A 26,667-nucleotide genomic window follows, 5' to 3' on the forward strand; every position below is an offset into this window, starting at 1 on the left:
CTTAGGCTTCTTCTGAAAAGTGAATACCTGAAAGTGGCTTACTTTGGAAAGTGAAGACCTGAAAGTGAGGCCCATTGGCTTCATCTGGAAAGCGAAGACCCCAAATTGGGTGGAATAAGAAAAATCCAGTAAGTGGGCCACCTCAAGATAAAACTCCTGCACCCTTGAGTTGAAACTCGTAAGAAAAAAATTCACCAAGCGCCATTGTACAATTTGGATATTGCCAAAAATGCGATTTTTTGGCAATATTTTTTTGAGATTTTCTAGAAGGTGGCCACTTTTGACTAGATGATATGTGTGTGTGTGTGTGTGTGTGATATACTAGCAGTTGATTTTGACCTTAGGGCTGTCACATTCATTTTTCACATTTTGGGTGTGCCTTCTATGGCTGTCTAGGATTAGAGACTTGAGATTTTTTGGGGTTATTCCTTTCTATTATCTCTAGAGCCTGAATCAACATAGAAATTAGGTCCATTTGTGTTCATTGTGGCCAAGGAAGGTGGTCTCTACCTTTGCTTTTATCATTATGCATTTGAGGTAAGAAATTCTTGTTTTTTTATTAGATCGCATATATTATTAGCTAATATGGCCCCTAAAAGACATTGGTGCAACATGTAACCCGGTTTTTGGATGAAGGATATTGCGTGGGAATATAGAGGAGAATTATCAATTCTTGCTTTTGACCAATTTGCAATAATGGGCTGATCATCTAAAGGTGCTTGCCGGACCTATTCATGGATTGTCATGTTGTAGTTCTAGTGACTTCTTTGCCTCTCTTGGGAAGAAAACATTCCCTTGTAGACTGCTAAATAGAATATATGAGGGTTGCATTGCTTGGGAAAAAGTACTTTTATGGTGCAACAATGATGGAGGGCTTTTGCAAAGAAGAGTAAGAGCTCGCCAGGAGAAAGTTCTTCTTGATGGCCAGATATCAACGCAAAAATCAGTTCTTTGCCCTTGCATCAGTGCTGGTGCCCTTGAAACTCTTTAGTTAAGGTTAGGGGTGATGACCTGCTCCCAACCAATCTATCTGTACAACTTTTATTTGAGGGTATAGGAAACCCAACCATCTCTATCGTCTATAATCTAAGTAGTTTAGGGAAAGATTATGGTGGATCATGACTTTTTATATGAAGAATTGCAATAAATAGTTGTTATCATCCATTGGTGCCATCCAAGGGTTTTGTCCACGACATGAAAGAGTGCATATGAATGGGAACAATAATAATTATTAAATTATGATTTCTACAACTTTTATTTGAGTGTAGAGAAATCCCAACGATCTCTATCATCTATAATCTAAGTAGTTCAGGGAAAGATTATGGTGGATCATGACTTTTTATATAAAGAATTGTGATAAACAGTTTTTATCATCCATTGGAGGTTTTTGTCCACGATGACTCATTTACAACATAAGGTTTTTGTTTGATAGGTAAAAGATCCACCTATTGCTGCTTTGCTCTTTGATTGCATGACGCGGAGTACGGATGAATGGGAATGATAATAATTATGATTTCCTTGTGCTTGAAAATTTTACCTCCTAGCCATCATAGAGAATTGAGAATTATAAGCCGTTTCAATTATCAAAATAGGAATGATGTGAATAGTAACCAATAATTTTGCAACATGGCTAAGACTAACGTGCAGGGGTTTGAAAAATTTGAAGATAAGGATAAGCATTTTGATACACGCAAGCCATTACTGTTCATTATGCTAGTTCTAACTCCGAGTAATTCTCTTCTGACTGTAGCAATTGTTGATCGAGAGCCAACCATCTATCTTACATCGTAATTGAAAAGGCTACCCCACTAATCACCAATATTTTATTTTTCAGAAGGATGTGTCAATGTGTAAAAAAAAGAAAAAATCAATGGAATGCTTAGCGATTTTCCTCAGTTGGATGAAAAAAGCATCCACCCAACACCCTCCGCCATGGGCCTAGCGGTCTTTAGTTATAGGGTCTTGTTCAAACAATAGAAATGACTTTTATCCCAAAAATTTTGAAACATTGTGCATTATATGACCTTTCAAGATGAAGACTAAACTTTTTGACAAGAAATAGATGAACTTGGGACTACAGAAAAAAAGAGCCACTGGTGAATTTTGTTTAACTTCCACAATCCTCTTGAAGGGACGCACTCTTTTAACATTAATGTCTAATAGCTTTGATAATAATGGTTGGATCTACTACTACCTCATCCATGGAGTATAACAAAGCAAATGGTATAGCAATGAAGATCAGTAGTAGGGGTAGGCTATGGAGTCCCACTCTTGTAGGCAGATCAGTCAGAAAAGGTACATTTCTCGTGGGTGAGATTCTTTGGTTTGTTTTCCATGACCCATGGTTCAAGTGGTTGGCTTCATCAAGTTCCTCCAATTTATTTGAATTCCATAGTTATTTTTGATAGTTAGAATAAATAATTATAGTTAACAATCAAACAGTTTCTTTATAATAAATAAGATAATCTTTTAATAGATAGTTTCTTTCATTAGAAGATGGTTAATAAGATAACACCATTAGTTTCTCTAATTTCTCAATTTTCATTTCTTTGGAAATTTTGAGATCTCTCTCATGTTGATAGTTTTCTACTGAGAGGTTCAGGCTTTTGAACTCTCTTTTTAGATGAAACTTTGTTTAGGACCACAGGATGGGCTAGGGCTCCATTGAATTATACTTTGGTAAACTCTAGTTTTTGGCATGCTCTTACAAATCATTCATTTTGTTTTTGTTTTTTTGAGTTAGATCTATCAATGACATCAAGAGCAAGAGATCTAATGGTGAGATCTTGTGTTCCAGAACTATTCAGCAGAACAGAGAGAAACGATAGAGAGTTAGGGCTGTATGAATGCACAATCCCAATATGGGTTGTGCTCTATATCTTTCCTTTATATATTGAACACAAGTATGTTACATGATGAGAATACCTCCGCTGATACAAACACAAGATTTTACATAAAGGGGTAAATAAGAGTAAGAAACAAAACCATACAAACACAAAATATATATGGATCAGATATATCCAGAGTCAAGTCTAGATCACGTCACATCCCAATATCCTCCCTCAAGTTGTACATGGTCTTTTACCATGGACAACTTGCCTTTCAAAAACCAAAACCTCTGTTTGGTCAATCCTTTTGTAAAGAGATTTGCCAGATGATGCTCTGTTTTAACAAACTTTTGAGCAATTCTACTTTAGACGGACAAATCTTAAAACTTGTGATATATATATATATATATACATTTAATTCAAGGATGCAATTTTGCAATTCTTATCCTCTTTCCTTTATGTCATTTACTTTGTCGTTGCTCTTTTACGTACATTGGCTTATGCTTATGCATTTATTTAGCTCGATATGCGGTTTCACTTATTGAGCATTGCTTTGTGTCATTTACTTTGCCATTGTGCTTTTACGTGCATAGGCTTTTGCTTACGCATTTATTTAGCTCGATATGTAGTTTCACATATCGAGTATTGTTTTATGTCATTTACTTTGCCGCCGCGCTATCATGTGCACATGCTATTGCTTACACATTTATTTAGTCGGGGTACGGTTTCATATTTCATGCACTGCTTACGCATTTATTTAGCCGGGGTACGGTTTCATACCTCGTGCATTGCTTACACATTTATTTGGCTCGATATGCGGTTTCACACATCGAGCCTTGCTTTATACTTTGCCGTCGCACTGAAATATGCACAGGTCTGTATGATGTAATATATGTATTATTAGTACATATATCCAACCTCGTAAGGTATACAGTTGCGTACTTTTTCCTACCTCGTAGTGAGCTTGCGTTTTTACAAAAGACACGGATTTACACGAGCGCAAAAACTTTAAAGAAAAAGGTTTTCTTGCGAGAATCCAACATTCAAAAAATGCGTAGTTTTACAAAAGGCACTCGCAGGAGTTATTTCTTATCTCAAACTAAACTTGCATTTGGGATTATTGATAGGTTAGGAATTTTAGATGATAAAGTTTGTGAAACCCCTGAAGTGGTAGGAATAAAGTTACAAATCGATGATGGGGTTCTCCTAAAAGATTCCACTCCTTACAGGTAACTTGTTGGGTCTTTGATGTATCTTAACATCACTAGACCTGATATTTCACATGCTGTTCATGTTACAAGTCAATTTCAGCATGCTCCTACATCAGTTCATATGAGTGCAATTCTCCGAATCATCAGATATATAAAGGGATCCTTGAATAAGGTAGTATTTCTATCTTCATCTTCTGAGTTAAATTTAATTGCTTATACTGATTCTGATTGGGGTGGTGATCCAAATAACCGTCATTTCACCACTAGTTTTTGCGTGTTCTTAGGTGAATCATTAATCTCTTGTTGATGCAAGAAGCGACAAAAAGTATCCTTATCATTTACTGAAGCCGAATACCGAACCATGACAATTACAACCATGGAGATTGTTTAGATTCACCAGCTGTTGAAAGACATGGGGATTCATGTTCAAAAGCCCACGAAATTGTGTTGTGATAATAAGAGTGTAATCTATATTGCCAAAAATCATACTTTTCATGAGCGCACGAAGCATATCGAGATGGACTGCCACTATGTTAAAGAAGAATATTTAAAGAAAGTTATAGATCTACCTTATGTAATATCAGAATATCAACTGGCTGATTTTTTTTATGAAGACGCTATGCTCTCCTAGATTCAATTTTGTCTTTGGCAAACTTTCGGTCATTACACCGTAAGTTTGAGGAGGGGTGTTAAATTGTATCTCATATATATGTATATTCTTTGTAATACCCTCTAGGGGTAAAATTGTCTTTTCACATGTAACACACATATTCACTTGAATATGCGTCTTTTCCTTTTTTATTTTTATTTTCCTTTTTTTCTTTTTTCATATCTTGGAGGGGTCCACATTATAGACGTTGGACCCCTCCAACGTCTATATGGGAGCCCTTCCTTGGGTCCCTTGTAGTATATAAATAAAAGGTGTTTCCCCATTGTATGATATAGCTTTGTAATGCTCTCTCACTTAATAAAAGTTTACTTTTTTTATGCCTTTGTTCTTTTGTGATTGTTTTGCTTGTGCCTTTGTTCCCTTATTCTCTTTGTGAATCGTGTGGATTATTCAAGTCATCTTTGAACTTGATATTCTTGAAGATATTTTTACAAGTTTTTTGGTCTAGATACGGCTAGGACTAAGTCATCATCACACTTGGAGATTCTCCTCTTAAGCCTATTTTCTTCCATGCTTAATTCTTATATCGTGTCTTCTATTGAAGGAACTTTCCTTCGATGAAGGAGAACAAATTTGGTTGATTCAAACTCCGATCTTAATCCATTAATAAATTGGAAAAAATGCTCCGTATTTATTTGATTTTGACGGAGTTCTATGTCTTTCGAACAATGCCACTTTGGTTCAAGAAGCGCTTACTCTTTCCATAATTCGAACAAACTATTATAGTATTCTCTAGTTCTCTTGTCTCCTTGAACTATATTTGGTACTTTATCTTATAAATTGCACACATGTGCAATATCTTTAAGAGAATACATTCTCTTAAGATAGTTCCATACATCATTTGCATGTTCAAATTTTGCAAGACTTGAACATTTTTTTGATATCGACACTACTAATGAGTCAAGACATAACTTTGGGATGTCCCATTCTCCATTCCTTCCACTTTTTTTCGTAAATGGTAATGACTTTATTTTTCTCAAACTTTGTAAGAGGTGTCTCTTTCTCACCTTCTACCTTTTTAAGGATTAGTTTGAGTTCCGAATGGTCCCATCTACTAATATCCACAACTCCTTTCCCCATATAAGGTGTTTCATAATTGAAGCCCATGTAACATAGTTAGAATCATTGAGCTTAATGGGTTTAATGGTGACCGTATCATTGTCATCCATTTTACAAGAAAAAAAGAAGAAAAAAAGAAGAATAATGGAGAAGAAGAGAAGAGATGAAAGTGAGGATAATGAGTACTCCACCACCGATAACGAGTACGAGTGTTCCTCCAAGCTTTTACGCGATCACGATTTCACGCACACTTGATTAGAAATTTCAAAAGAGCTTCACTTCTTTTTCAAACTTTGAATGACCCGTTTTATGATGCCCCGAAAACAAACTTAGCTTGATCACCATGCTCTGATACCTTGTAAGAAGATGAGCTCTTAGATCACCACCAATCAATACTTCAAAGAGCTCCAACCAAAGTGTCGAAAAAGAACACTCACAATAACCACAAAGGTTCGTACAAAATACCCCAAAAAAGGGTACGCAACAACAGGAGAGAAAAAAATATGTATTATAGATTGAGAATCACACTAGAGAAAATGATACATAGTGAGGGGGCAATGCCCCATATTTATATACAATGAAAGAGCTTAGTGTGAGCTTTTTGACTAAGTCAAATGTTGGCTAGTAAAAGAAGCTATAAAATAAAAAAGAAAAATCCTATACTAACTAAACTAAAAAGAAAAGAACAAAAATTCCTAGTTAGCCTAGGTTATGACACATTATTTAACAACTGGATCTGCATTTTTTTTGCAGATCCTTCACAATCACACAATCTTCAGCAAAGAAGCCGCAATAACCCATTCTTCGATCAGATGATCAAAATCAATCTGACACTCGATGAACAAGGATATACCCGTGAACAATATTCTTAGTCAATCGGTGACACAAAATAGCCCAATGGAATCAGTTGTTAACAGTGAGTGTTAGATAAGATATGGAGAGAGATCTAGGAGAAAACCGAAGACAAAATACCCAAAATATTGAAGACAAAATACCCAAAATATTGAGGACGACTTTAAGAGGGAAGAAAAGCAATGATTGGGAACCTTTAATAGCAATAATCAAGGAGAATAGAAATCAAAGGAAAACACCAAGAAGAAGAGAACAATTAAGAAGAGGAATAAGGAGATAGAGATTTGAAGAAAGAAAAGAGGGAAATACCTTTAGAAGAAGGCATCACTTGGTGATCTCAATGATTATTCAAATCAATGACAACCAATCCTATAATCTCACCTGATCTGATACCATGTGAGATTTCATGTTCCAGAACTATTCAACTGAACAAAGAGAGACGATAGAGAGTTAAGGCTGTATGAATGCATGATCCCAATATGGGTCGTGCTCTATATCTTTCCTTCATGTATTGAACACAAGTATGTTACATGACGAGAATACCCCTGCTGATACAAACACACGATTTTACATAAAGGGGTAAATAAGAGAATAAGAAAAGAAACCATAAAAGCACAAAATATATATGGATCGGATATATCCAGATTCAGGTCCAGTTCACGTCATATCCCAATACTAATATCCAAAACATGTAGGTTCAAATTTCATCTTATAGGTTATGACAACTTTGTAAAGCGGTGAAAATATCCTAATATTCCAGCCAATGTTCGTATATAAATGATAACCTTACAAGAAATGAACAAATGAACAGGTCAACGTGTTACAGTCCATCTAGCATGGTTTATGGATCTGAGTTAAGTTGGAGTCTTATGACCCTTATAGATTTTCGGTTGGATTTCAATAATGAGTTGGGTCTTAGTTCTCTGGGTTTGAATCCGGTAGAGGCTGTCTTGTTAGGAGAATCAGGGTTGCTTGATGCTCAAGTTAGGGCAGGTTTGCTCGAGTCTAATTAAAGTTTATGAGTACTATTGTAATGAGAATTTTATTCATACATTCTTCTAAAAAAAGAGAGGGAATTTTATTCGTGCAATGAAAATTATTTTGGCTAAAGTAATTCCATATTTGAAGAGGCTCTTCTCCCTCAAAGTGAAGAATAGTGTCTATGTGTGGTGAGCTATCTATCTCTCTTTCTCGATCTCCTCTCTTGCATTTCTCTTTCTCTCTCTTTCTTTCCTCCATCTCTCTTGGGCGAGGGATCTCACAGGGTATGCCTGCTGGATACATCAACCCCAGCTATATAAACTATCAATCAGCCAAATGATTGGTGAACTATAATTCTCAGTGTGGCGCTATGACTGGACACAAAATGGTTTGGCACTAGTGTGTAGCTGTGATGCCCACTTTATATATAAATATAAATAAATAATTAAATTATAGATGTGATCTATAGGTGCGCTCCTTCCCACCTTCTCATTCTACCCCCTCAAAAGTCATCATTTTTGGCATTTTTTTTTCACATCTAACACCATAGACCTGATTTATAGGTTTTGTTTAGTGGGAACATGCTTTTGGATCACTGGAATATGTCCTGTATACAGGTTTTTCCGGTGATCCAAAATCGATGGCTATGAAGGTGCCAATTTTTTCCGGCTCATAAAAACATGTTTTTTCGTTGAAAAAACATGATCCAAGAGTCGATTCCCACTAAATCGAGCATGCTAAACACATCTAACGGTTCAGATCTATCATAAAACACTTCAAAACTATAGGGCAGAACGAGAAATAGGACCTATTTATATATATAGCAAACTCTCGTGGGAACTTTTACTTGTTCTTAGGCAATGATGTACGAGTAGCTGTGATGCCCACTTTATATATATATATATATATATATATATATATATATCAAACCCTTATAGGAATTTTTACTTATTCTTAGGCAATGATCTACAAAGATCGTAACACAATGGTCAACCACTGTCAGCAGTTATACCAGATTTTGAAGGGAGAACGTTTGATGAACACGAGTCATCATCACCACATCCACCACTAAGTTCAGAAGTTGGAGAAAGTTCTCATGCATATGAAGAAGCAAAAGATACAAGCTATGTAACAAGTCACACGATTTTGGCCGAGTGTCCATGGTGACACGAACAGATGAGCTAACACATACACACATTATTTTAATATTTTAAAATAATATTTTATTACATTTTAATTTTATTTTAATAAAAAGGCAAATTTTAATGTTATTTTTTATTGATTAAAAAATTCCATGTCCTCGTGGCCCATTTTAAATTTTTTTTGAACTTTCGAATCGAATCCGAAACCCTCATCCTTGAGTCCACGAATAATTTTCATTGTTGTATTTTTGTTTGTTGACTCTAATATGTTGTTTATTTACTGCATTATTTAGCTTTACTTATAATAAACCATTATGTGATTTTTTTTACTTTTTAAGTTTATGCTGCATAAATTTATGATTTTTCTGATACGTTTCAATGCAATGCCATTCTTTGGAAATTAAATTACAAGTTATGATATGTAATTTTCAGCATTGCATGGGTGTTCTGCATAAGTGATCATCAGAGATTACTGCATGCATACATTTCATGACAATATGTTGTTAAGATCTGCATTTGTTGTTAGTACTCGTGAAGATTCCAGCAAGTTATTGATATTGAGATTTGGTGCATCTTCAACTTTTCATTATACTTGTTTACCTGTAATTTTACCAAATAAAGTAACAGTTGTGTCAGTTTTTCATCAGGCTTGTAGAAAAACTGGAGATCCCACAAAGTTTATGTTCTGTAAGAGGTGTGATGGTGCTTACCATTCGTACTGTCAGCATCCCCCACATAAAGTAAGCCGTCTTTGAATACCTTTCAACTAGAGCTCTATACTGATTGCACATTTATGTATTCTATGCTGTACATTATGAAAATAGTGCCTCTTTTTATAATTTTCTTTTTCCTACAGAATGTTACTTCTGGTCCGTATTTGTGCCCAAATCACACTAGGTGTCATAGCTGTGGATCTACTGTACCTGGAAATGGTCCCAGTACAAGGTAAGCTTATTATATTCCATGTTAATGTTTGTGTTTCCTATATTTTGCCTTCTGTTCAACCTGATCTACCTATTTGTGTGCCTCTTGTTAACAGTGAAACAGAAAGAAAAGAAGACTAACATTAGCAAACTTTCACATAGTAGAATTCTAATTTCCTATAAACTGTCTATATTTCTATCTATGTAACACGGACTCTTCTATCAGGCACCACACCCACGTCGCACCCGCACCCATGCGGGTGCGACACTTGGACACGGCTTCCTTTGTGTCAGGTGAAGTCAACCACACTGAGGTCCATTTCTGTCTAAAAGTAAATTCAGTTAACCCTAACCAAGTCCAGTTTTATTTATATTATATATATAAATACATAAATGCACACATACACGCATTGTTAACTTAAAATTGTTAAAAATTATATATATACCCTCCCCGCACCCCGCACCCATTTTTTTTTGAAGTGCCGCATCCGCATCTGCATCTGCACCTGCACCTGCACCTATGTGACATATTTCTATTTATTTTCTCTGAATTATGTCATCTTTCTGAACCACCAAGGAGCATCTTATACTTAATTGCCAAAGCATCAGTTACATGGAAAGCATTGTTGAACAGAATCTAAATGAGAGTACGTTTTCATCATATGAAAGGACTCCTTTACTCAAGTGGTGACAGCTATAATACGTTGTTGGGTAGGTTTCAGACCAGTCCTTTGTTAAAATATGTATTCGTATATATATAAAATACCCGATAGGGGTATTTTTGTCTTTTCACATAGTTGTTTTAGAAAACAGCTATTTTTTAATTTAGCTTTTTTAAATACATTTAGTTTTTTTATTTTTTTATTTTTTCCTTTTTGCAATAACCAAAAAGGAGCCCCACCATAGAGTCGTTGGGGCCCCCAACAGTCACAAATGTGACTGTTGGGGGCTCCCAATGACTCCATGGGAGCCCCCTTTTTGGCTCCCCTTTTGAGGCCATGTGGCCTCCCTTCTCATTTCTTTTTGTATAAATAGGGGTGAACCCCTTTGTATTTTCTTCATGCTTGAGAACTCTCTCTCTCAATAAAGAGGCTTTTATATTTTTGCCTTTCTCAAGGCTTCTGTATGTATTGTCCCTTAGTGGACTTGGCTATTGTCTCTTTTGTTTGTCCATTGTAGGACATTGCAAGTGCTTATAGCACTCTTTATGTTTCCGCATATCTCATTACATGGTATCAGAGCCACTCGGTTCTTAGAGGAAAAAGCGTGGTATGTATATTTCTATCTATTGTCTCCCCTCTTCTCACTTCTTGGTGGCATTATGAAAGCAAAAATTGACCTATCCTTCAAACTCAATGGAAAGAACTACATGATGTAGGCATCGGCCATGGAGAACAATCTCAAAGGTAAAAAACTTTGGGGGTATGTTATGGGTTCCATTCCGGAACCTAGATTGAAGCTCATAAAGATCGAAGGTGGTCAAAAAAAGGCTCTTGAAGGAGATGCTCTCCTCAAAACCATTGAAAATCATAAAAAAAAAGTTGAAGACTGGGAAAACAATCACTCAAAAATCCTTGCTTGGTTCATGAACAATGTCGAATTCAAGGTATGTGCTAATATAGCTAAATTTCGCCGGGCCAGTGAGACTTGTTTTTTTATGAAGGGTATGTATACCCAAAAGGATCTTGTAAGAGCATATTTTTTGCAAGAAAAAATTAGAACCACCAAACAAGGTGATTCAAGTATTCAAGATTACTATAGTGTTTTAAATCCACTATGGGATGAGTTGGCTCTTTTAGAGCCAAAATGGGTTGCTATGAAAGATGTTGAATTAAGACAAAAGCAAATGGAACAAGATCGATTGTTCCAATTCTTATTTGGGTTACGTCGCAAATTTGAGCAAGTGAGTGTTAAAATATATCTCCAAAACCAATGTTGTAAGTATATATATACACACTTATATACATAGAGATACATATACATATATATCATATATGTATATGTATCTCTCTCTCTCTCTATATATATCTTTTTATTATTTTACCCGAAAAGGGTATTATTGTAATTTCACATCTTGCACATATTCCACTTGGAATATGTTGTAATCTTTTTTTTTTCTTTTCCCTTTATTTTTATTTTTTATTCTTTTTTATAATGGGTCACATTGGGGGTCCCCCCAATAGAGTCGTTGGGGACCCCCAACGGTCACAAATGTGACCGTTGGGGGCTCCCTAACGACTCCTTTGGGAGCCCCCCATGTGGCCTTTTGCATTTGTATAAATAGGGGTGTTCCCCCTTTTGTTTGTTTTAGCTTGAGTGCCTCAAGCATTTCTCTTTTAATGAAGTGCATGCTTGCTCTCTTTTGTGTATTTTACGTATTTGTGCAAGTGTGGTGTAAGTGCATTCGTGCACATTTGTTTGTCAAGTATTTGTGCTTGTAGCCTCTTAGTAGGCATTTTTACATGGTATCAGAGCAAGGTTGGTGATAGAGGATTGTGGGATTCTTCATTTTTCGAGTTCCTCAAAAAGCGTGCCTTTGGTGTTTTGAAGTTGAAGTGATGGATCTTGCTTCTCCAATATTTTAGAAGAATACCTAAAGATTTCCTCTTGGTACGTATTTCTTCTTCCATCTTTACTCTCTAATGGGCGAAAAAGAGTCCTCCTTTGCTCTCAACTTTAAAGGATCCAATTATCATGTTTGGGCCGGGAACATGGAGGCTCACATAAAAGGGAAGGGTTTGTGGGGTTATGTGCAAGGCACAATCCCGGAACCCAAACCAAAAATTGCTATTGTTAAAGATGGAGAAATCAAGATTCTTGAAGGGGATGAAAGAACCAAAGCGCTTGAGGATTACTCCAAGAAACATGACGAATGTGAAATGAAATTTTTTAAGATTCTTTCTTGGATTTTCTCGTCGGTTGAAACCAAGATTAATGCTAATATTATCAAGTTCAAGAAAGCTTCGGAAGCTTGACATTATCTTGAAAAAATGTATACCTCAAGAGACCTATCTCATAAATACTACCTCCAAAAGAAAGCTCTTACTCTTCAACAAGGCGACATGACTATTAGAGAATATTTCGCCGACCTTTCTTCTATTTGGGAAGAGCTTGCTATGCTAGAGCCTAAATGGAGTGGAGAAGCAATAGAACTCCGTTACAAGCAACTTGAAGAAGATCGGTTCTTCAACTTCTTGAATGGGCTAAGACCCGAATTTGAGCAAATAAGGTTATCTTTTTTATCATCTTTTACTCCTCTCTCTCTTTAAGATGTTCTCACCAAATTAAGTGGTGAAGATACTCGTATGAGTATAAGTAAACAAGGATTGAATGTTCTTTCCCTTGTAATTGTGAAGAAAAAGATGGGGTCAATGCCATATCAAGACCTGAAAACAATGTAAAAGCCTATCGTCCTCCTCACTTTAAACTACAAAATTAAGGTGAAAATAGTGGGCAAAGAGGGAAAAAGGACTATAGCAAATTTTGTCATTTCTATAAAGAACCCGGGCATATCAAACCCAAACCCATATGTCCCAAATGGAAGAGGCTTCTAGCCATGGCCACCACCGGTATACCGCAAAAGGAGTAGTCATGTTCAAGTGGACCTCTCTCTCTAAGTCAAATAGTGGAAGCTCTTCAACCTCTCCTCAAGGGAGCTACCTCCGGTGCCACCGTGTCTACCTCTTCTCTTCTAGGTAAAGTCTCTTGGCTTTTGGACTCTGGTGCATCCTTTCATATGTCCCCCAATATATATTCTCTTTCCGATTATTCAAAAAATATTTCTCCATCTTTTGTTTTCACTGCGGATGGAACCTCTCTTGAAATTAAATGCATAGGTAATTTTGAAACTCAAGATTTTTTTATTCCAAAAATTAGATTTATACCTAAGCTAAACTTAAACCTTCTCTCTGTTTCTCAACTCTCGGATCATGGTTGCGATATTAAATTCTTTTTTGATAAATGTTTAATACAGGTTCGCCGGTCCGAAAAATTGATTGGGGAAGGCTTTAGAAAGAGAGATTTATACTATATGGACTCTCTTCAAGTTTCAATTTTTTTTTTTGTAATGTTGCTCGACACAGATGTAAATATGTGACACAAAAGACTTGGTCATCCTAATATCACCAAGTTGTCTTACTTACATTTTGCAAAAGACCTCTGTAAATGTTCATTTTCTTGTAAAGAGTGTATTCTCGAAAAAATGCGAAGTTTGCCTTTTGAGCAAAGGACTATGTTCTCTTCTAAACCTTTCGAAATTGTTCATTCAGATGTTTGGGGACCCGCACCAATTGTTTCAAAAGGAGGCTTTTCTTATTATGTAATTTTTGTGAATGATTTTTTCAAATATTCTTGGATTTATTTTCTTAAGTATAATAAGCATGAAGTATTTTCGTATTTTAAAACTTTTCATATAATGATCAAGAATCAATTCAACAGTAACATAAAAAATATTTAGAAGTGATTCTGGAGGAGAATATCTCTCCAATCAATTTAAGGAATACCTTGAGAATAGTGGTATTGTTCACTAAAGGTCTTGTCCTAAAACCCCTCAACAAAATGGGTTGGCCGAAAGAAAACATAGGCATATCATTGAGACTACTAGGACCCTTCTTATATCCCAAAATATTCTTAAAAACTTTTGCACCGAAGCAACTCTTCCTTCTGTGTATTTTATAAATTGCTTACCATCTAGGAATTTGGGAAAGATATCTCCTTTTGAAGTATTACATAAGATAGAACCTGATTATAATAAGTTACGGGTCTTTGGTTGTATGTATTTTATACTTACAGATAAGAATGACAAGCTTTCTCCCAAGGCTATTCCTTGCGCCTTTCTTGGATATTCCGAAACTCAATTGTTATGACCTTAGAAATGATAAGTTATATGTCAAGAAATGTGACATTCTTAGTAAACGAAAGCGGCTTTAAAAAGAACGTTTCTCAACAAGAAAATGTTGATTACTCTTTCTTATTTGACTTATTATCTAGTAATGATGATATATCTAGTGATGATGATGTATCATCAAACCATGATGGGGAAAATGAGATTGATGTTGGTGAATATAACTCACCTAATATCCAAGAAGGTAGAATTTCAAGTGATCCTATAACCTATTCTCATAGAAATAGAGATACTTTCAGAAGTGCTATTGATCAATATAGTGAGTCTGTTCCCACTCTTGACCACAGAAGATCTGAAAGGAATAAGAGACCTCCAACTCGTTTCGTCTCTTTTGATTCGTTTTCACCCAGATATAGGTCTTGTCTTAGCGCTATTTATTCTTGCTTTGAACCAAGAAATTTCGAAGAAGCTAAAAAATGTATAGAATGGCAAAAAGCTATGCAAAATAAACTCAATGCTCTTAGGAAAGCTGAGACATGAGAATTCCAAATTCTACCTATAAGAAAAAAAACTATAGGTTGTCGTTGGGTTTTTAAGGTTAAGACTAAGAGCAATGGATCTCTGGAGAGATACAAAGCTCGCTTAGTCGCAAAAAAGGTATGAACAAGAATATGATATTGATTATAAAAAAACTTTTGCTCCTGTAGCCCAAATGGTTACAGTTAGATGTCTTATTACTATTGCGTCTATTAAAAATTGGAACATTTTTTAAATGGATGTGAAAAATGTTTTTTTAAATGGTGATCTTAACGAAGAAGTTTATATGGATGCCCCACCAAGCATGAAGATTCCTAAAGATAAAGTTTTTCGCCTCCAAAAAGCTCTCTATGGTTTGAAACAGACTCCCAAAGCCTGGTATGATAAATTTACCAATGTAATGCTGGAAAATGGATTTTCCTCTTGTTATACTGATACTGCTTTGTTTACTAGAAAATCTGATGCAGGGATTGTGATATTATTACTCTATGTTGATGATATGTTAATTACAAGTGATGATGTTTAAGGAGTCAAGGATATTAAGTCCGTCTTGACTTCGAAATTTGAGATGTCAGATTTAGGTTTTCTGACATACTTTCTTGGAATTGAAGTTGCTTATTCTCGACGTGGTTATTTTTTATCTCAGTCTAAACTTGCTTTTGAGATTATTGGCAGGTCAGGAATTTCTGATGACAAAGTCTGCGAAACTCCTGAAGTCGTGGGATAAAAAATGAAGATTGATGATGGAATCCCTCTGATTGACCCTACTCCTTACAGGCAATTGGTAGGCTCGTTGATGTATCTTAGCATCACTCAGCCTGATTTGTCTCATGCTATTCACATAGTTAGTCAGTTCCAACATGCTCCCACAACCGTTCATATGAGTGTTGTTCTTCGCATCATTAGATATCTAAAGGGAATTGTAAATAAGAGAGTATTTTTATCTTCTTCTTCTGAATTAAAGTTAATTGCTTATACTGACTCTCATTGGGGAGGTGACCCTAATAACCGTCACTCCAGCACTGGTTTTTGTGTTTTTTTATGTGAGTCTCTAATTTCATGGCAATGTAAAAAGCAACAGAAGGTCTCTTTGTCATCCACCGAAGCAGAATTTAGAGCCATGACATCCACTACCATGGAAATTGTATGGATTCAGCGTCTTCTGGAAGATATGGGAGTGTTTATTAGAGAACCAACAAAGCTATGCTGCGACAACAAAAGTGCAATTTATATTGCCAAGAATCACACCTTTCATGAGCGAACAAAGCATATAGAGATGGACTGCCATTATGTCAAGGAAAAATACTTGAAGAAGGTCATTGATCTCCCGTACGTGACGTCTGAGTATCAACTAGCGGACTTCTTCACTAAGGCTCTTTGCTCACCCAGATTTCATTTCCTTTTTGACAAACTTGCGGTTATCGCACCGTAAGTTTGAGGGGGGGGGGTGTTAAAATATATCTCCAAAACCAATGTTGTAAGTATATATATATCTATATCTATGTCACATGGGTGCGGGTGCGGGGGTGCGGCACTTTCAAAAACCTTGGGTACGGGGGTGCGGTAGGGGCAAAAATGTAATATATATATCTATATCTATATCTATATATATATGGTTCCCCCCGGCGCGGGTCCCGCATCCATGATTGCTCATTAGTGATCAGAAGGTTACCAAACATATTTCTAAATGTTGAGATTTGACTACCTATCATATGGGTGCCAATGAATTCAATGATTTCATAGACTTAGCAGGACTGATAGAGATTGATTATGGGTCTTCCTGCTTTACTTGGCATAACAAGCAAGTTGGTCCTAACTATCGCGCCAGTAGGATCGATTGCTGCTTCGTTAATGACCATTGGATGTTCAGATCATCCCAACTCTTCCACCTTATGACAAACCGCAATACATAGCGTAAACAGATGAACTGACTTCAGAGGGAGGACAAATCCTATGTGGTGGGAAGAGAGTATTTTTTGAGAGGCCTCAAATTATTTCTTCAAGTTATTTGTTAGGGGCTACATCAATCGTAACCCTTTTAAAGGTTGTCCAGATCCATGGGGTTGGAAGAGGAGGTGGTTAAGGTTTATTCTTGATGGAGATAGCCCCCCAAGATTAGATGGGTACCCAGATAGCTTCTTTACTTCATTCTGGTCTATTGTATCTAAAGACATTTCTGAGGCAGTCAAAGATTTCTTTCTCAAAGAGAAGATCATGTCCATGATGAGTTGTGGAGCTTGATTCATAGTTTTTGCCTTTGCAGGAAGGGAGGTCCGGGGGCTCCCCCCGACACGGGTCCCGCTACGCGGTCAGCGGGCGGGGGGCCGGCCTTTGCGGGGGGTTATAGGGGGGCAGCGCCTCCCCCCCCCCCAAGATTTTTTTTAAATTCCGCAGCCCATTTCATAGGGCAATTTAAAAAAACAATCCAAAAAATGGACCGAAATGACCCTGGGTGCGGTCAACGCACCCGGTGTCGGGTTGACCACACCCGGTGCCGCACCCGCATCAACGCGAGTGCGGCACCCTGCTAGCCGAATCCCTGTGACTTAGATATATATACTTATATACATAGAGATACATATACATATATATCATATATGTATATGTATCTCTCTCTCTCTATATATATCTTTTTATTATTTTACCCCAAAAGGGTATTATTGTAATTTCACATCTTGCACATATTCCACTTGGAATATGTTGTAATTTTTTTTTCTTTCTTTTCCCTTTATTTTTATTTTTTATTCTTTTTTATAATGGGTCACATTGGGGGTCCCCCCAATAGAGTCGTTGGGGGCTCCCCAACGACTCCTTTGGGAGCCCCCCCATGTGGCCTTTTGCATTTGTATAATGTTGAGAGTAAGAGGTTTCAAGTTTAAGTTTTCTTAGATTAGAGGTTATTTGAAATTTTAAGTTAATGAGGGACTTATATGTAATTTCTCCTTTTTGGCATCTCTCTATTTAACATAGAGAGTAGCCCTAATATTAGATTAACGAGTTCTCCTTTTCTAAACAGCCGTCTCTCTCTCTCTACCTAGGGTTCGATGCATCTGATATATTCTTCAACATGGTATCAGAGCACTGATCTCGGGAGCGTGATCGATCGTGATCAATCTGCAATCGATCTACACCAACAAGAAAAATATTGGAACCAGGTGTGTATTATATTTTTTTTCGTAAGATCTGATAACAGATCTGGTGTCTGATTATGGTCATGACCCAGATCTGTCATCAGATCTAAGAGACATCGTGGGTGTGTGTCTTCAGGTCTGACAGCCGTAACCCTTGAGCCCTTGAGTTCCACCATTCTTCCTTGAAACAACTGTCATGATTTTTGGGTTTGGGAGCAACGAAAATCTCTTTTCATATGCTGCTATTTGTGATCGAGCTCGAGGTGTGCTGCTGCCGTGATTTTTTTTTATCGTGTCCCCTGAAGAAATGAGATTCCTCTTTTTGGCTGTCGTGTTTTATTTGTCTGGGAGCAGCAACTGTCGTGATTTACAACACCTGTCAATACGGTTTCAGCAGTCGTGATTCCCTGCTGTGTCGTGATTTTTTTTTGCTGTGAAAGAAGCATGTTACTATCAGTTGTGTTCATGTCGTGGAAGCAGCAGGCGTGAGTCTTTGCTGTGTTGAAAAATATCCTGTTTATGTGAGTTATTTTGCTGTCGTGGGATTCTGTGTTGGGCAGCAGGCGTGATTCCCTGCTGTGTTGGAAAATATCCCTGTTTATGTGAAAGTTTTTTCTGCTGTCGTGGGATTCTGTGTTGGGCAGCAGGCGTGATTCCCTGCTGTGTTGGAAAATATCCCTGTTTATGTGAAAGTTTTTATGCTGTCGTGGGATTCTGTGTTGGGCAGCAGGCGTGATTCCCTGCTGTGTTGGAAAATATCCCTGTTTATGGGCTGCTATTCATTACTGTCGTGGCATTCTGTGTTGGGTACAGCTGCTGGTTGTCCTATTGGCTGACGCGTGATTCTAAAATTTGCTATTCAAGTGTGATTTTTTTTTTGCAGCTGAAATAGTATTAAATCTTCAGTATGGCTGAAACTTCGAAATGTGATTCCAAAATTGAACATATTGGGGAGTATAAGGCTTTTGCCAATCCCTTCTCGTACGGCTCTTCTGTAAGTCTGTAAGGTTGAATGAAACTAACTATGCCAGGTGGTCCAGAACTTTTATGATGTTGGTATCTGGACATCGTAGAAAACATATTTTGTTGGAAGACGAACCCACTGAAAAAGTGGGAAAATATGTTACTTGGGATGAAGATAATGACATAGTTATGTCATGGATCATGAACAGTGTCGAACCCCATATTGCAGATGGTTTAATTTACTATAATACAACCAAACAGATGTGGGACAATCTTCGAGATATGTACTCACAAGAGACTAATGTGAGTCGTATCCTGCAAGTTGAACATGAGATATATAATTTACAGCAGGGAGATCAGACCTTAGCCCAGTATTATGCCTCCATCAAGGCTGTGTTTGAAAGACTCAATGCTCACAGGCCTCTTTGTTGCTCGAAGCAAAAGGATCATCAAGAACAGACTATGGTTGCTTGGTTTCTTACAGGTCTATCCTCAGAATTCTCTGTTGCAAAAGTTCAAATGTTGACTGGATCAGATGTACCTTCTCTTGCTGATGCATATAATCGTCTGAGTAGACTTGCGATCTCTCTTCCACAATCTCAGCCTGTGACTCAGTCATCTGCTCTAGTTGTCTCCTCTGGTTATGGGCGTGGAAATCTTCAGAATATCAGGGGACGAGGTCGTGGACGAGGTATGGGAGGCAGAGAAAAGCTTCAATGTACATTCTGTGAAAAATCTGGACATCTAGAAGATTGTTGCTGGGATAAGCATGGTCGGCCAACCACTTCTTCATCAAAGCCATATGCTCCTAAAGCAAATGTAACTACACTAGAGGCTGAAATGAAATGGGGATCTTCGAAACACGAGCTTTGATTAACAAGAGCAAGTGTCAAGAATGACACTAAAGCATAACCCTTAAAAAGGGTATAACTGGAAACAAAATAAAAATAAAAATGTATTCTTTATTGATATGAAAAACTAATTGCTTAAGAAGCATTGGAGTAAAATACAAGAGGGGCTGCACCCCTTTATATACACAGCTGAAAGAGGACTCAATAGAGCTGTTGGGCACAGTCCAACAACTCTATTTAGAGCTGTTGGAATGTGTCAGTCCAACAACTCTATTAAGAGCTGTTGGACTGTGTCAGTCCAACAGCTCTATTGCTAGTCAAGTCTGGACAGGACTTGACTAGCAACAGTCATTCTAGTTCAAACTGAACTAGATGACATAAAGACAAAAAATAAAAATAAAGGAAAAAAATACAGAAAAGAAAGAAATTAAAAATGTATTTATATATATATATAATAATATAATATTATTATATATACATATATGTACAGTTTTACATTTTAACACTCCCCCTCAAACTTACGGTACAATGAGCGAAAGTTTGTCTAAGAGAAAGTGAAATCGGGGAGCAGCGAGAGGCTTTGTAAAGAGGTCTGCTAACTGATATTCTGAAGTGACATATGGCAGATCAATTATCCCGTGTAGATATTCCTCTCTGACGTAGTGACAATCCATTTCGATGTGTTTGGTGCGTTCGTGGAATGTTCTGTTACTGGCAATGTAGATCGCACTTTTGTTGTCACAACACATTTGTGAAGCCTTTGTTGCTTCAACTCCCATGTCAGCAAGCAGTCGTCGGAGCCAAACTACTTCCATGGTCGTGGTTGCCATGGCTCTGTATTCAGCTTCGGTGGATGAGAGAGATACCTTCTGCTGCTTTTTACACCTCCACGAGATTAATGATTCCCCTAAAAAGACACAAAAGCCAGTGGTTGAGTGTCTGTTATTGGGATCACCTCCCCAATCAGCATCAGTATATGCAATTAAATCAAGAGAAGAGGAGGAAGATAAGAAAAGTCCTCGTGAAAGAGAGGACTTGATGTATCTGATAATACACATGACTGCTCCCATATGAACAGAAGTAGGAGCATGTTGAAATTGACTTGCTGTATGAACAGCATGTGCTATATCTGGTCTGGTAATGGATAGATAGGAAAGTGCCCCGACAAGCTGTCTGTAAGGAGTAGGGTCTGCAAGAAGTTCTCCATCATCAATCTTCATTTTAACATTAACAACTTCTGGAGTGTCAACTTTCTTATCATCAGTAATACCAGACCTGAAAACAATATCAAAAGCAAATTTAGTCTGAGATAATAAATATCCTCTAGGAGAATAAGCAACTTCAATGCCTAAAAAATATCTCAACAAGCCCAAATCAGTCATTTCAAAATAAGATTTAAGAAGTGTTTTGATTGTTTCAACTCCCTGTTTATCGCTTCCGGTGATGATCATATCATCCACATAGAGAAGAAGCACAATGATCCCTGCATCAAAATTCTTAATAAACAAAGCAGTGTCAGTTAAACAGAATTGAAAACCAATATCAATCATAACACGACTAAACCTATCATACCAAGCTTTTGGTGCTTGTTTAAGTCCATAAAGAGCTTTTTCTAAGCGAAGGACTTTACCCTTAGGAATACTTAGACCAGGAGGGGGTTCCATATATACTTCTTCAACTAGCTTTCCATTTAAAAAAGCATTTTTGACATCCATTTGAAAAATAGACCATTTTTTGATAGAAGCTAAGGCAATTAAGGTTCGGACAGTAGTCATACGAGCCACCGGAGCAAAGGTTTCTTCATAATCAATCCCATATTCTTGGGCATAACCTTTGGCTACTAAACGGGCTTTATATCTTTCAAGAGTACCATCACTCTTGGTTTTAATTTTATAAACCCATCGACATCCTATAGTTTTCTTCCCTGGAGGAAGATCTTGAATATTCCATGTAGAAGCCTTTTCAAGTGCATCTAATTCAACTTTCATGGCTTCTATCCATTTGATATCATTTTTTGCTTGAAAATATGTGGATTGTTCTTCATATGTGTGAATTAATGCAATAACTGCCCTATATGTGGGTGAGAAAGACTCGTATGATACAAACTTTTCTGGAGGCCTCGAGATTCGGGATGATTGTCTAGTTGGAATGTTAGAATATTTCTCAAGTGCACATGGAGTATTAGACTCTTGTTGCCTGGAATATTGAATATTAGTATCTCTATGAACTTCTTCATTTTCAACATTAAGATCAATAATTCTTGGATCATCATCAAAGTTACAATCAAGGTCATATTCATCAGATGTTGATGTTAGATCTTGCAAAAAGGAGTACTCAGTGACGTCTTTTAATTTTCTAAAATCAAAGAAGCTCTCCTTTTCAAGAAAGGAAACATTTCTAGACACATAGTTTATTATTTTTGAAGTCAAAACATCTATAACCTTTCTGGTTTTCAGCATATCCTAAAAAGGCACAGGGAATCGCACGAGGGGAAAGTTTATCATTTTTGTCAGTAAATATGAAACATTTGCACCCAAATATTCTTAATCTAGAGTAGTCTGGAGAAATGTTCATAAGTTTTTCAATGGGAGTGATATTTTGTAACGAAGAAGATGACATCCTATTAATGAGATAGGTGGCAGTTAAGGCAGCTTCTGCCCAAAAGTCTTTAGGGACTTGATTTGCTATTAATAAAGTTCTAGTGGTTTCTATAATATGGCGATGTTTTCGTTCTGCCAGTCCATTTTGTGGAGGTGTATAAGGACAAGATCTTTGATGTGTTATGCCATGCAATTTAAGATAATTTTGAAAATCTGTGGATAAAAACTCTCCCCCTGAATCTGTGCGAAAAATAGTAATATCATTTTGAAATTTGTTTTTAACCATATTATGAAAAGTTTGAAAGTATGAAAATACTTCAGACTTATGTTTGAGAAAGTACATCCACGTATGTCGGGAGAAATCATCGACAAAAATAACATAGTAAACAAATCCTCCTTTAGAAATTACTGGTGCAGGACCCCAAACATCCGAGTGTATTAATTCAAGTGGTCTTGAAGAGAAAAAGGTTCTGTTCTGAAATGGTAATCTTTTCATTTTGCCGAGAATACAATCTTTACAATCAAATGATTCAGAGTTACAAAATTTCCCTAGATTTGGAAAATGTTGGATTTTGGCTATATGTGGGTGACCAAGTCTCTTATGCCACAGTTCCAACTCTATTTTTTGAATATTATAACAAAAAACTTTCTTCGGCATTTCCAAAAAATCCATGTAATACAGTCCTCCTTCTCTATGGCCTTCCCCAATCAGCTTGCCTGACTGGCGATCCTGTACCCAACAACCATGAGAAGAAAAAGAAATATTACACCCATAATCAGAAATTTGAGATACAGATAAAAGATTTAAATTTAATTGGGGAACATGTCTAATTTCTGGAATAAAAAAATTTTTTGTTTTATAAATTTTTTCAAAATCTCCTATTCCTTCTATTTCAAGAGAAGTCCCATCAGCAGTAAAGACCTTTGACACACTTGTTTTATTTTTAACACATTTGGATAGACTTTGATTATTTGGGGTCATATGAAAAGATGCACCAGAGTCAAGAAGCCAAGAAATTTTACCTAAATCAGAAAAAGATGAGGCTGCTGCGCCGGTTGAAGCTTCAGATGAGGAAGAGGCACCTTTGATGAGAGACTGAAGGATCTCCATTAGTTGGGCCAGGGAAACTGGTGCATCCTGATCTTTAGGCTCCGATCCAGCAATTGCAACTCTTTTTTCTCTCAGCTCCTTAAGTTTGGGACATTGTGGCCTGTAGTGTCCCGGTTCATGACAGTGATGACAAATAACTTTCTTCTTATCATAGTCACCATTTTGTCGGTTAAAGTGAGGAGGCCTATATGATCGAACATGATTCCCTGGTCTAGACACGGCTAAAACGGAATCATCTTCAATTTTTAAAGAATCTTTCCGGAGACGATTTTCTTCCATTGTTAACTCTTCAATAGTTTCAACAATAGAAGGAATTTTTCCCCGGTGAAGTAGGGCCGATTTAGTGGTTTCAAATTCCGGCCTTAATCCAGTGATAAACTGGTAAAAATGTTCAACATCGAGTTGTTTCTGACGAAGCTCGATGTCTTCGGCACAATGCCACTTTGGTTCTAAAAGGGAAAGTTCTTCCCAAAGTTCGGACAACCCATTGTAATATTCACGAATAGTTTTGTCTCCTTGTGTCATCATTCGAACTTTTTCTTGGAGGTTGCACACGTGTGCAATATCTTTAAGGGAATACATATTCTTAAGGTATTCCCATGCCTTATCGGCATGATCAAATTTGGCAAGACTTGAGCATTTTTTAATGTCAACGCTATTGATAAGCCATGACATTATCTTCGCATGAGATATTCTCCATTCTTTCCATTTCTTCTCGTATGAGGCAATAGCCTTGATTTTCTCTTCTTCTGATAGAGGGATCTCTTTATCTCCCTCCTTTTTAGTAAGAGATAGCTTAGGTTCCGAATCGGAACCATCCACAATCCCCCATAAGCCTTTTCCCAATATATGGTGCTTCATGATTGAAGCCTATGTTACATAGTTCGTATCGCTTAGTTTCATAGGCATGATGGTGACTTTATCATTGTCATCCATCGATTACAAGGAGAGAAAGAATAGGGATAGAAGAGAAACAAGAAGGAAAATGAAAAAAAAAGAAAAAAAAAACAATACAACAAGATGTGAAATCTTCTCCAATGAAGTGATAAAACACTTCTCTTCAAGTGGCGAACACTTTTGCAAACGGGCACGGAAACCAAGGCAGCTTTTCCTCAAGATTTAGTACTTCCGCGGCTCTGATACCATGAAATGAAATGGGGATCTTCGAAACACGAGCTTTGATTAACAAGAGCAAGTGTCAAGAATGACACTAAAGCATAACCCTTAAAAAGGGTATAACTGGAAACAAAATAAAAATAAAAATGTATTCTTTATTGATATGAAAAACCAATTGCTTAAGAAGCATTGGAGTAAAATACAAGAGGGGCTGCACCCCTTTATATACACAGCTGAAAGAGGACTCAATAGAGCTGTTGGGCACAGTCCAACAGCTCTATTGCTAGTCAAGTCTGGACAGGACTTGACTAGCAACAGTCATTCTAGTTCAAACTGAACTAGATGACATAAAGACAAAAAATAAAAATAAAGGAAAAAAATACAGAAAAGAAAGAAATTAAAAATGTATTTATATATATATATAATAATATAATATTATTATATATACATATATGTACAGTTTTACATTTTAACAGAGGCAACAAATGTACATGATAATATCTCTGCAAGTGACAGTATCACCCTCAGTCGAGCTGAATATGATGAGCTGATAGCTCTTCGCCCCTTGAGCTCCGCCCCTCCTGCAGCCGGTGTTGCCTACTCAACAGGGAATCATCTTCTTCTCCTGAGGTAAGTACTACTGACAACAATGATCTTCGTGATGATGATAACAGGCCAATTGCTCTACGCAAGGGGACACGACAATGTACCTTATATCCCATATCTGATTTTGTCTCCGATGTCAGAATTGGAAATCAGATGAAATTTTTTATTTGAACCCTATTTGCTGAAACGATTCCTCTGAACTATCACCAGGCAGAGCTAGATAACCGCTGGAAGCTGGCTATGCAAGAAGAAATAGATGCTTTAGTGTCTCAACATACATGGGATTTAGTTGATCCTCAGTAGATGCTGACATTGTTGGATGCAAATGGGTATATACCAGGGTTACCGGAAGCGCCTAGCTAAAAGGGGAAGCGCGCTTCCCCGAAGCGCGCTTCGGAAGTGCGGAACGTCGCGCTTCCGAAGCGTGGGGGGAAGCGTCCCCCTTTTTTGGGAAGCGCGTTTCCCTTTAATGGGGGACGCGTTTCCCTTTAATGGGGGACGCGCTTCCCTTTAATGGGAAGCGCGCTTCCCATCACGCTTCCCCCACGCTTCCCCCTCGCTTCCCCTGTTTTTTTTTAAATTTTTTGTATTTTTTATTTTTATTTTTTTCGCTTCCCCCTCGCTTCCGAGACGCTTCCTAGGTCGCTTCCGAGACACTTCCCGAATCGCTCCTAAGTGGTCCCACGCTTCCCCGCTTCCTAAAATTTTGAAAGTGCCTCGCTTCCCGCTCCCGCTTCCCGTATCGCTTCCCGCTCCCGCTTCCTCAACTGGCAACCATGGTATATACAATAAAGTATAAATCAGATGGATCTATTGAAAGGTACAAGGTCAGATTAGTAGCAAAGGGATATACTCAGACATATGGTATTGATTTCTTTGAAACCTTTTCTCCTGTTGCACGAATGTGCACCATTCGTCTTGTTCTCCCCGTAGTTGTTCATCATGGTTGGAGCTTATGTCAATTAGATGTGAAGAATGCGTTTCTATATGGGGATCTTGTTAAAATGTACCTCTCATATATATATATAATATATATATATATATATATATATATTACATCAATACCCGATAGGGGTATTTTTGTAATTTCACATAGTTGTTTTAGAAAACAACTATTTTCAAGTTTTGATAAAATGTAATTTTCTTTTTTCTTTTTTATATTTATTTTTTGTATTTTTTGAGGACCAAAAGGGGCTCCAACCATAGAGGCGTTGGAGTCCCCAACAGTCACAAATGTGACTGT

At 37.2% G+C, this 26,667-nt stretch overlaps 1 protein-coding gene across 1 annotated transcript in view; it reads left to right on the forward strand.

Moving 5' to 3' along the window:
• The window catches only part of LOC149828897 (uncharacterized), a 98,333-nt gene that overhangs the window by 21,447 nt on the left and 50,219 nt on the right, over window positions 1-26,667 (forward strand). Inside the window, exons 5-6 of the mRNA XM_090017790.1 lie at window positions 9,391-9,483; window positions 9,600-9,688. Of these exons, the coding sequence (XP_089873916.1) occupies window positions 9,391-9,483; window positions 9,600-9,688 (182 nt within the window). The remainder of the gene's footprint in view (window positions 1-9,390; window positions 9,484-9,599; window positions 9,689-26,667) is intronic.

The sequence above is a fragment of the Nuphar pumila genome, chromosome 9 (genome assembly GCF_984573655.1).
Source record: "Nuphar pumila chromosome 9, dmNupPumi1.hap1.1, whole genome shotgun sequence".
Classification (NCBI taxonomy): domain Eukaryota; kingdom Viridiplantae; phylum Streptophyta; class Magnoliopsida; order Nymphaeales; family Nymphaeaceae; genus Nuphar; species Nuphar pumila.